Source organism: Natrix helvetica, assembly GCF_964273705.1.
Source record: "Natrix helvetica genome assembly, chromosome: Z".
Classification (NCBI taxonomy): Eukaryota; Metazoa; Chordata; class Lepidosauria; order Squamata; family Natricidae; genus Natrix; species Natrix helvetica.
The window spans coordinates 57,324,590-57,336,959 of record NC_138554.1 but is presented as its reverse complement, the minus strand read 5'-3'; the positions used below and the strand labels follow the sequence as shown (position 1 = coordinate 57,336,959).

The window sequence follows — 12,370 nt, the reverse complement described above, 5'->3', positions numbered from 1 at the left end:
AGGAGCATGCTCCTGCTTTTCTTGACGAAGGAGATGTAGACTGCTGTGCTGTGGACAATCGCTTTCCATTCGGTGACTACACAACATGCTCCCAGATCCTCCCTGCGAGGTAGGCCAGGACCCTAAGGATGGGGATGACCGCTGTCTCCATCTGCCCGGAGAAGGGGCGTATCAGGTAAGAACCAACGTCCCATCTCCCAAGTTGGTGGAGACAGCGGTCATGCATGGGAGGTACCAAAGCTGGCGTGTCCCCGGGAGGGCATGAGACTGGCCTAGAAGCTGGAAGAAGGAAGGACCTGTTGGAGGATTCGCCTTCCGAAGGCTGCATCTGCCGATGCATAACTCTCCACTTGTAATGTCGTATAAACGAATTAGAGTAGACCAGATAGCTGCCTTGCAGATTTCTTCCACCGAGGCCTGCCACGCCCACGCCGCTGACGTAGCCGCGCTTCACGTGGAGTGAGCCGTAATGTTAGGTGGAGGAGTGAGATGGTGCATGCTGTAATCTTGAACAATGGCCGACCTGATCCATCGTCCAATCATGGATGGAGAAGCTTTTAGCCCCTTGTTGGTAGGGTGGAAGGATATGAAGAGGCTTCACTGCGTCTGAAGACCGCCGTCTTGGCGATGTAGATCTTTAGCGCCCGCTTGACGTCCAGTATGTGCCATTTGTGCTCCAGCCTGTGAGATGGAGCAGGACAGAAATTTGGAAGAGTGAGGTCTAGTGAGCGATGGAATGCTGAGTTCACTTTCGGGACAAAGGTTGGCTCGATGTGAAGTACCACTCGGTCTGGGTGAAACACACACAAGTCCGATCAGATAGAAAGGGCCGCCAGCTCTGAAACCCTCTGTGCCGATGTTATGGCCACCAAAAAGACCGTCTTAAGTGTGAGGTGATGTAAGGTTGCCGACCTGAGAGGTTCAAAGGGCGGGTCATTAAGGAAGTCCAGGACTTTGGTCAGATCCCAGGAGGGAAAACGGTGAATGACCCGAGGGCAGAGATTGGATGCTCCTTTAATGAATCTGTGGATGTGAGGGTGCAATGAGAGGGGTTCATCATGGTGAAGAGATAGAACAGAAGAGAGAGCTGACACCTGCCGCCGTAAGGTGTTCGGGGAAAGTCCATTATCAAGACCTTGTTGCAGAAAGTCCAGAAGTTGAGATACTGAAGCCTTCAGAGGATCTACTCCTCGGGCCCGGCACCAAGCTACGAAGGTCTGCCATGTGGATTCGTAGATCCTATTCATAGCTGGGCGGCATGAGCCTGAATGGTATTGATTACTGTCTCTGAAAGATTATCAGCCCTCAGGACTGCCCGCTCAGCCTCCAAGCGGTTAGGTGTAGCCAGCGCAGGTTAGGGTGTAGGAGGGAGCCCTAATGAAGGAGGCTCGGAATCATTGGTAGAAGCCACTGAGGTTCCACAGACAGATTGATCAGGTCTGCGTATCATGGTCGGCGTGGCCAATTGGGGGCAATTAGGATGAGCTTGGTCTCTTCCTCTATCACCTTCCGAATTACCCTCTGAATCAGCGGGAAGGGAGAGAATGCATACAGGAGACCATGAGGCCACCTGCACCTTAGGGCGTCCGTCCCTTCCGCGTCTGGTGTCGTGTATCGAGACAGGTATCTGGGCAGCTGGTGGTTGGATGCAGTTGCGAAGAGATCCAGGAATGGAGTCTCGTACCTGGACGACAGCTGAAGAAATATGGGGTGATTCAGGCTCCACTCTGCCAGGTCGATTGTTATGCGGCTCAACCAGTCTGCTGTGGTGTTGTCTGACCCCAAGATGTGCTCGGCGTGTAGAGAGAGAAGGTTGGCTTCCGCCCAAGTCTCTAGGTGAAAGGCACATTCCATGAGAGATACCGCTCTCGTCCCCCCCGGCGACTGACATGTGCCTTGGCCGTAGCGCTGTCCGTTCGGATCAGCACGTGGGTGTTGTGAAGGGAGTTCTGGAAATGGAGGAGGGCCAGGTGGATGGCCTTTAACACCAGCCAATTCATACTGTGGGATATCGGAATTGGTCCAAAGACCCTGGGCTACTTGATTCTCCAGGTGAGCTTCCCAACCTGTGAGGCTCGCATCCGTCGTTACAATGAGACGCAGAGGTTCCCTGAAAAGAGATCCCTGAGCTATGGCTGGGGAGATCCACCAATCCAGAGGGAGCAGAACCTCTGGAGTCAGGCTGACCTTCACTAGAGAACAGCTGCTGTTGGTCTTCTGGAATGGCAGAAGAAACCACTGGAGGCAGCGGCTGTGAAGCCATGCCCAAGGGACGACGGAGAAGCAGGAGACCATCTTCCCTAGCAGTTGAGACAGCTGAAGAAGAGGGCCCGCTGTCTCCCTTGTACCTCCTTGGCTAACTCCTTGAGACTGCTCTGACGGTCCTGAGATAGGAAGACTTTCCCTTGAGAGGAGTCCATGAGGGCTCCGAGGTGCACCAGGCGAGACATGGGGATGAAGTGACTTTTCTCTCTATTGATGGAGAACCCCATGTCCTGTAACACCTAAAGGGTGTCCTGGAGGTCCCTGAGGGCCTGGGGGCGAGACCTGGACAACAAAAGGATGTCGTCCAAGTAGCAGAAAATCCGGATAGGCCTGGCCTGCAGATGGGCGGCTACGACTGAAAGAATCTTCATGAAAACCCTTGGGGCTGAGGAAAGCCCAAAGGGAAGGGCCCGATATTGGAATTGGTGGCCCGCATGTACAAAGTGGAGAAAACGTCTGTGACGCCTGTGAATGGGCACGTGGAGGTAGGCCTCCGTGAGATCCACTGATGTTAGGAGATCGTGTCTGCGAACACTCTCCATAATTGAAAGGAGAGAGTGCATTTTGAATCTCCTGTACCTGATGAATTGATTTAGAAATTTTAGATCGAGGATTGCCCTCCAGCCCCCTGAAGACTTCGGCACGATAAAGAGACAAGAGTAAAACCCCGGATGAAGGACCTTCCTTTTATCCTTGGACTCTACCAGAAGGGGTTCTAATGGAGGACCAAAGAGAAGTGATGAAGAGTAAGGAGAAGAGGCAAGCCTCCACTTGGCCTGTGCTTCTGCCTGCCACTGTTTTAGCCAGAGAAGCCAGTGGGTAGAGATGGAAGATGCAATGGCTTTGGACGCGAAACGGGCCGTGTCCAGGGAGGCATCTGTTGTGTATTCTAGGGCTGCCTTAATTTTGTTAATGTCGCTGCAAGCCCAAGAATCCCTGGATGGAAGGCGAGCTTGAAGCTGTCTCAGTCACAGGAGAGGGGAGCTACTAAAGAAGGAAGTGGAGCTGCCCGCTCTAACAGACCAAGCTGAGGCCTGGTGGCCCTTGACCAGAGTTGTTCTATTCTCTTGTCCTCAGGTCACAGAGTGTCCTCAGGAGCTGCTGAGGCTGCGTTGGGAGAGGAAAGAGCAATTATAGGCAAATCAATAGAGGGTACCTCCAAAGCCTTGGCGAGGTCAGGAGAGACATTGTATAGGGGCTTATCCGAGGTATTGGGAAGGGGCGCGGTACCTGGAGATGCCCATTGATTCTGGACAACGTCTATGAAAAGGCGCGGTGATGGGATTACCTCCTTCTCCACCATAAGCTGGGTGAAGAGCGGATCGGTGGTGTCAGCCTTGTCTGCTTCCACAGTCTGAGTCGTCTTAGGAGAAGGAATGCCTGCGATCTTTCTGGCCTTAAAAAGGAGAGAGCGAAAAACAGCAGGTTTAAACAAACTGACAAAGGGAGGTGGATCAGGGGGAAGACCCTCATCCTCTGATAGATCTGAGTCTCTTGCCGGGCGATCCTTTCCCCCGAAGACCAACTGTTGGTTGGAGGTGCTGGGTAGGTCGTTCAATGAAGAAGCCAAGAGATCACCATCCCTGCGCCTGGAGCTAGAGGAAGAGCAGATCTGCGAGAAGCAGAGCGATTAGAAGACTTGTGTTTAAAGCCAGCTGCAATACCATGTTCAATGGCCTCAGATGCCTGGTGAGTAAGAGCGGTGACAGCGGGGGGGGGGGGAGAAATATCTTCCTGGTAGAGGGGATCCTCATCAGGGGTAATGCTCCTGCCACAATCCAAATCATCCCCACGGTTGGCCAAAGCCTCTGTGACCCTAGCCTCCTCAGGCTGCAGAATTGAGGCAGCAGGGGAGATGTCATCCTCTGAATCAGATGATAAGTCAGGAGGAGGGCTGGAATGAATAGGCCTCTGGGCCCAAAAAATGCGAGGCTCAGTATGCTTAGTCTTGGACCTGGCCTTCTTAGCCAGGGCCTGCGGGGCCCTGTCCTCCTCACAAGGGGGAGGATCCTCTATGCCCCCCTGGTTGGGTCTTGGATCCTTGGGAGGGAGCTCAATGGTCTCCTCTGGAGCAGGCCTGCACCTGCGGCCCCTAGGAGCAGGGGGCTCGGTGGTAGGGGCTGGATTCACGGAGACTGGAGGCAGTTGAGGCCCAGGAATAGGAGAGGAGGCCATAGCCGGTACTCACAGTTTCTTGGTCTTCAAAATGGCTGCTGGACAATTTTCGCGCTCAAACAAAATGGCTGCTGAGACTAAAGAGCCTATGGGCCAGCACCACGAGGTAGTCGAGGCCGCAATGAAAGTATGGGCACTGAAGGCCCTGCAGCAAGGCTGTGGGGCCAAGGGCAAAGCCGCACAAGGGCAGCGGTTGCTGGAACGTCTGGCAAGGTGCAGCGGCAGCAGCGGCGTTCTCCAGCGATGAGGCGGCTCCATGCGGCTTCTGAGGACTCCCTGCGGTTTTCAGAGGCTCCTGGTGGCAGCAGCGGCAGTTATCGGAACAGGTGGCAAGGCAGAGGCCTGGAACTCGCTTGCTGAGGGGAAGGAGCGAGCAAAGCTTCCCACGCCTATTGCAGTCAGTGCTGCTGCTCCGAAAAGCCTCAGAAGCCCGAAGGCAATTGAAGGCAAGCCTTGAAGAAACGAGGCAAATACTCTCTAGCCTTCAGAGGCTATTGAGAGCTCTTTTTCGAGCCTCTTTTTCGAGCCTCCAGAAACTGTTTTAGACGAAGTAATTTTGTTTGTTGTTTTAGAGAAATCCAATTAAATCGAATTAACTTAGTCAATATATCAAATTTAGTTGAGTAGAAAGCGATTAGCACAGCCAGTTCCAATCGAACTGAGTCTAAAAAAGCGGGAGCATGCTCCTCAGAGACGATGACATCACTTTGGTAGATTCAGTTCTATTGGTTACTGACTGAGGTAACCCATGATGACCGCTGGCTCCACTAACTTGGGAGAATGATTTGCCTCCAGAAGTTGTGAATGCTCCAACACTGGATGTTTTAAGAAGATGTTGGATATCCATTTGTCTGAAGTGGTATAGGATTTCCTGCCTAAGCATGGGGTTGTACTAGAAGACCTTCAAAGTCTCTTCCAACTCTGTTATTCTTATAATTTCTGCTGTTGCAAAATCTCACTTTGATTATCTTATATACATTCAAGTGTCACATAAAATTATCACTGCTTTCATTTCATTTCTTTGATTTCCCTATGCAATATAAAAAGTGGCCAATCCTGATTTACATCTGATAAAGGCTTTAGCTCATCAAACTAATGCTACAAGTTTTATTATTTATTATATTACTACCAAATGTCCATTTTGGGATTTTCAAGATAAAGATACATTTGACTTCAATTCCATCTATGTCATTTGTTGCTGATCCCTTAAACTTGTTACATTTGACTTTAACTTTCAAACTGCAATATTCAGTTGATTAATCCTGGAACAGCTAAGCAAATTGCTAGAAAAATTATGTCCTATTGTCTCGAAGTTCTGTTTTGGGACACTGTTGGTCAACCTAGTTGTTAACCAGTCTTTCTATTGCTAAAAGAATAAATCAATGCTGAATAGTGTGGCAGAGAAAGAGTGCCATAAAAGTGTATCATTCAACACTTGTTGCTTCAGCAATAATGCAAATTATACATTGACTTAGATCAGCGGTCTCCAACCTTTCTGGCTTTGTGGAGGGGAAGAGGGGATAGTTCCAGGTAAGCAGGGAGCAAGTATGTGCACAGCTCTATTTGCATAAGTGGTGGAAATGCACCCCCACTGCTTGCACATGCACCTGTTGCTCACACAAATGGAGATGTGCATGTACAATTGCCCACCTAATGTGTGCACAAATGGGCCTGCACATGCGTGCTTGCCTGCCCATTGCTTCCACAGCACAGTTCTGAACATGAGTTGGGGGGGGGGGCTTAGATTATAAAGAAATAAGAACAGAACAACTTTTATTATAGCTGGTTTTGCATTATGATAGTTATTACACACATATTTTAATTATACAGTTTTAAAATCTGATTTATTACACCAATAGTTGTGCTCACTCAGAACTATTTTTTCTACACATTTTGTAAAATTGAATATATGAGAGATTAGGAACTTCATAAAATATAAACCAATGCTACCATCTATATAATTTTTGAAACAAAAAAAATCAAGCAATCTTAACAATTTACTGGCCACTGCACTGATTATTTTTGTAAAACAGATTGGAAAATGCAATATTGGTTGTACTACTTCTTATTGGGACACACTTCAGAATCCCATTGTTTTCTACTCTCAATAGAGAGCTTCAAGAGATTGAAAAAAACGGTAAGTCACATAAGATATAAGGTTTATTTTTGCTATCTGATTTGATGCTAGAAGAAGAATTTAGCATAATGATGCCACAAGTAAGTAGTAAACTTAGTTAAGAATTTTTAGGCACTGTAAGAAAAAACATATAAGATGTTTAGAAATTATTAAATAGCATGCATCTTGCATAATCTTATATAAACCTACTTTGGTTTTCCTCTGTTCTAGGTTGCCTTGAGAGCTAGGGAAAGAGAAAAAAGATTAATATACATCTCTATTAATAATAAACAGAAACATGATTTTCCAATGCTTTAATAATGTTATAGAGATAACTTGGAAAAAGTCTTTTAAAAGATAGAACCAGTGTAAAATAAATGGAGAAAGCATAGTACTAAAATTTAAGTATTGTAATCATTTAAATTAAGATGCTGTAACATTTTATCCAGTTTACTGGAATTTTAAAAAATGTGATTCCTTTGTGACTAGATAAAAGCTTATGTCCTAATACATGCCTAGAGCAGTGTTTTTCAACCTTGGCAACTTGAAGATGTCTGGACTTCAACTCCCAGAATTCCCCAGCCAGCATTTGCTGGCTGGGGAATTCTGGGAGTTGAAGTCCAGACATCTTCAAGTTGCCAAGGTTGAAAAACACTGCTCTAGAGGATACTACATAGTCTTTCAACCTTGGATATTTAATAGCTGATATCACAAATGAGGTATGGATTTCTAATATCTCAATGGATATTGTTGAGGTATCTGAAATATTCATTTTATTCTAAATACAACAGTACTTTGTTGAATGATTACTGTTGGACTATGCAAGGTATGCTGGACATTTGTGATATGTTAGGTATTAATATTGAATGAAGCTTCATTACATCTACAATTAATTTATACTTTTCTAAAGCAGCATTATTTCACAAATGTGTGATACATTTTCTAATTAAAAACAATTGCATATTACAAAAAATGTAAACATAAATGCGTATTATACAAAAAGATAAAATAATTTGTACTATATAAAAGAACGTAAGTTGTAAAATATATGAGAGCCAGGTTAAAGTTGTGGTCAAAATGCTGGATTTGAAACTAATAGACTACCGTATGTTCTAGTTCTCCTTTAGGCATGAAGGCCAGCTGGGTGATTTTGACACTGTCTTTCAGCATTATGGTTTTGGACAAAGTAGAAGACAGGAGAATAATAAATCAATGTACTGCATGTTCTATATAAAAATTTGGTTGTTTTTTTTTTAAAAAAAGAGATGTGTTCCTATTTACCTATACTCATTTAATCGGGTGGTGACACAGGGAACCCTGAGATTTCTAGGCTGCTGTGAATAGATGTGATAAACACAAAAGAAATGATAATCTTCCTATGTAAACAGAAAGAAAAAATAGATATTATTCTGGCTATTTACCCTATCTCTGGAGGCTTGATTGTAGTTTAATCTCATGAGTTCTGCAAACCTTTGCTCATATAGATGAAGCAGCAGCACAAGGTAAAGGCCTGAGTTCATCAGCTCATCCTGGGCCTATATGTTAAATAAGACATTATGAGTTTATTCCACAAAAGAATCAAAAAGTAGTTTTCTTTTAACTGAGCATATTTCTATTATCTTCTGGCATAAGATGCATGAATAGAAGATAACTATAAAAACTTTAAATCTTTTCTACTGGATATTTTTTGAATATTTCCCATCACTATGGAAAATGATATGAGGACTTTATTTTTGTGAGGAAGGAAGAAATGATTTCATGAAAAATAACTATGCAATTAGAACAGGATTTGTAAACTGTACTTTCTCACATAAACCATCACTTTTAAAATTCCAGAGTCCACTATGCTTTTCTAACTGATCTTAATTATGTTTTCCAGATAACTGCCCTACCAGATACATTAAAATGCCTCTAAGATGTCAATTGTGAATTGCAAGCCATCTTACTCATTCATGCTTCCTATTATCGCTGGTGAAGACTTGAGTGCTGACATTACTTCAATATGTCTCACTTCAATGTGTGATAAATTAGTACAAATCCCATCATCCTGTCTTCCACAAAAGGGAAATAGCTTGCTAGCATCAACATTTCCCACAATATTCATTGATTTCCAGCAGCAGTCCAGGCATCTCTTAAACCACTTGATCCCCTCAACTTTTCTATAAATAACAGACAGTGATTGGATCTGTGAGAAAAGAAAGGTAGTATGTGTGTCTTTTCTGCCCTCTTATTCCAGGTGGCAATCAAGACCGCAATAGGATCATGCAGCAAACTATCAACAATAGGCAAGAAAATGGTAAATGAGCACCTGTCTACCCTAAATGAGTTCAAATTACCAGGACCAGATGGATTACACCCCAAGGTTCTGAAGGAACTGGCAGACATGATCTCAGAACCACTGAACTATATCTTTCAAAGATCCTGGAGCACCTGGGAGCTACCAAAGAACTGGAAAAGAGCTGATGTAGTTCCTATCTTCAAAAAAGGAGAAAAAAATAGGTCAAAGAAACTATAGTCCTGTCAGATTGATTTCAATACCTGGGAAGATTCTGGGAAAGATAATCAAGCAATGAATACCTAGAGGCAAACAAAGTATAACGAAAAGCTAACATGGGTTTGTCAAAAACAGATCATGCCAGTCTAATCTTATTGCATTCTTTGAAAAAGTGATAAGATTAGTGGACCAGAAGAATGCTGTGGATATAATTTCCTTGGGCTTCACTGAAATAGTTGATAAATCACAACATACTACTTGATAAGATAGAAAAAAATGTGAGTTAAATATAATCACCACCAGATGGATTCATATCTGGCTGACCAACCACGCTCAACATGTAGTCCTCAATGGAACTGGATCTACAGGGAGGGAAGTATTCAGTGGGGTACCCCAAAGCTCTGTTTTAGTGCCAGTACTCTTCAACATCTTCATCAATGATTTGGATAAGGGGATAGATGAGGAACTCATCAAATTGCAGATGATACCAATAGTCAACACTTTAGAAGATAGGCTTAAGATACGGAAGGATCTTGACAGACTTGAACATTGGGTGCTATCTAACAAAATGAAATTCAATTCTGAAAAAAAGTAAGTTTTACGCAAGAAAACCAAATGCACAGGCATAGCATAGGTGATATCTTGCTCAATAGCAGTAACTCTGAGAAGGATCTCAGTCATAGTGGACAATCACTTAAATATGAGCCAGTAGTGTACTGCAGCTGCCAAAAAAGCCAAAACAGTTATAACCTACATTCACAGAGGGATAGAATAAGGGTCACGAGAAACATCAATACCACTTCATAATGCCTTGGTAAGGCCACACCTGAAATACTGCATTCAGTTTTGGTTGCCACAATATTAAAAAAAATTGAGCCTCCAGAAAGAGTGCAGAAAAGAGCAAAAAAGATGATTAGGGGATGAAGCTAAAACATTTAAAGAGCGGTTGTTGGAATTGGGTATGTCTAGTTTAATGAAAAGACTAGTGGTGACATGATAGTAGTATTCCAATATCTCAGGGGCTGCTACAAAGATGAGGGATTCAAGCTATTCTCCAAAGCACCTGAAGGCAGGAAAAAGAAGCAATAGATGGAAACTAATCAAGGAGAGAAGCAACCTAGAACTAAAGATAAATTTCCTGATAGTTAGAACAATTAATCAGTGGAACAACTTGCCTCCAAAAGTTGTGCATGCTCCAACACTGGATTTTTTTTTTGTTGTTGCAGAATTTTTATTGGTTTTAAAATATATAGAGAAGGGTAAAAGGGTGTACAAATTTTTTTTTTGCAGCTTCCATACTGGTGGCGAGAATCTCCCCTAGAAACTCACAAATTTAACAATCTTAGAACTAAAATATAAAAGAAAGCATCAGAACAAATTTAACCAATATTATCAGACATGTGCTCTACTATTTTTTCTCTGTTACTTTTGTAGTATCAACAATTACAATTATTCCAAATACATTCATTTTTGTGATCTAAGCCTTTTCGATATTGCTTCTTCTTCCCTGCCCCTTGGAGGGGCCTCAACGCCCCCCACCCCCCCTTGTCTTGCGTCTTGCTGTCCTTTTCCCTACTCCCACTAAATTCCTCCTCTGGGGGGGGGAAGATTCTTTTTGATAAAGGCTTCCGCCTCTTGAATTGTATTAATTCTGATCCTATTTCCCTCCCAGAAGACCATAAGTAACAGCCATTTAAACCAGACCCCCATGTTATATAATTTTTTTGATAAGGGGGAAAATTTCCTCCTTCTCTCTCTTATTTTTTTTGGGATCTGTTTAAGAATGGTGACCTGTTCCTCTTTGTATTTCAATGGTCTCTCCCTTTGGGTCGCGAGCACCTCATCCCTTGTGGATCTCCTGACAAATTTTACATGTACCTCTCTGGGAACGTTATGACTTCTGGCATATGCTGAGTTTATCCTATATGCCAGATCCATATCGCACCATAATTGTTTCTTATCTCCTTTAATATAATCTGCAAAAATTGTACTCATAATCTCTTTAAGATCTTCATTTTCTTCCTCTGGCATGTTCTGGAATCTAAGAAAAAAAGACATTCTTTCAAATTCTATTTTTGTCAGAAAATTTTCTACATCTGCGTTTCCTCTGCGTGTTATTTTAAGCTCCTCCCCCATCTCCGCCGCTCTCTCCTCCAACACCATAATTCTTTGCTTATTCCCAGCAATATGTTCTTTAACGTCTCTGAGCTCTTCTTTAACCTCTGCCATTTCTTTCCTCATTTCATTCTGCCCCTTCATAAGTTCTTTAAACATTTCCGTAACAGATAGTTCCTTTGTGTCGTCTCCAGCCCCTCCTTTCTGCAACAATGAGGTGATCTTAGACTGTTGCGTTGTGGGACTGGGAGCAGCAGATGACGGGGCAGAGTGCGCCTTGCCAGTCGGTGGTTTTCTTGCCGCCATTGGTTATGTTCAGAGATACAAATCCTTTCCAGGGAAAATGGTGTCCGGGGATTCCACAGCGGAGCTGGCCTCAGAAGGCAAATAAATGCAGGGAAACCCACAATTCCAATAGAGAGATAATCCAAGAAGTAATTCCAATAATCAAAGCTCAGAAGAGCCACAGAAAGAGGTGCCATCTTCCCTTAGAGAGTGCAGCCAAAAATCCACTTTTCTTTACTTTCTCTTTGGGAGCAGTTTCAAAGGACAAGTTTCATTCATATGTAGACAAAGGAAGGAGGGCGGGCGCCATCTTGGCCCTCCCTTCCGCAGGGAGAGAAGTCACAAAAAGTTTTTCTTTCCCTGTTTTTTAAAGGCGAGGGTCAACTTTAAAATCATTTCTGGCAATTGTAAAAAGCCATTCTCATTCCCCTTCATCCAAGTAACTAATCAGTCATTATTCTCTCTCTCCGAGAGAGTCCTTTCAAATGCCGCTTATTCCGGGGGGGGGGGGTAATAGAGGAACTACCCCCCTCTAATTTCCATTTCAAAAGCCAGAGCACACCAACTCACACACATCTGTAGCTTTGTTTCAAAGTAAGCAAAGAGCACCAGGTGGAATCCGCGCCTCCAGTCTTCAGCCACGCTTCTCCTTTGATCTGAAACCTCCCAGGGCCGTCCAGCGAAGAGGCGACGTGATTTGCCCCCCCACTGCTCCCTGACGCCTAGGCGAAGCTGGGAAAAACACCCCCACCGGCTGCCGCCTCTGCGGGGGGTCCCAGCAAGCCGCCTTTCGGCAGGAGACCCCTTGGTCGAGTCTCCTGTGCTCCTTTCGGAGCCCGCCAAGGGAGCGATCGGCAGACTACAAGTCCGTCGCCATTCGGTCCCGGAAGCGGAAGTGAACACTGGATTTTTTAAATAGG

At 44.4% G+C, this 12,370-nt stretch overlaps 1 protein-coding gene across 1 annotated transcript in view; it reads right to left on the bottom strand.

The window, feature by feature from the left end:
* The window catches only part of MARCHF10 (membrane associated ring-CH-type finger 10), a 98,486-nt gene that overhangs the window by 6,685 nt on the left and 79,431 nt on the right, over window positions 1–12,370 (bottom strand). The window contains exons 10-11 of the mRNA XM_081971250.1: window positions 7,978–8,091; window positions 6,767–6,800 (exon numbers count right to left, since the gene is read on the bottom strand). Of these exons, the coding sequence (XP_081827376.1) occupies window positions 6,767–6,800; window positions 7,978–8,091 (148 nt within the window). The remainder of the gene's footprint in view (window positions 1–6,766; window positions 6,801–7,977; window positions 8,092–12,370) is intronic.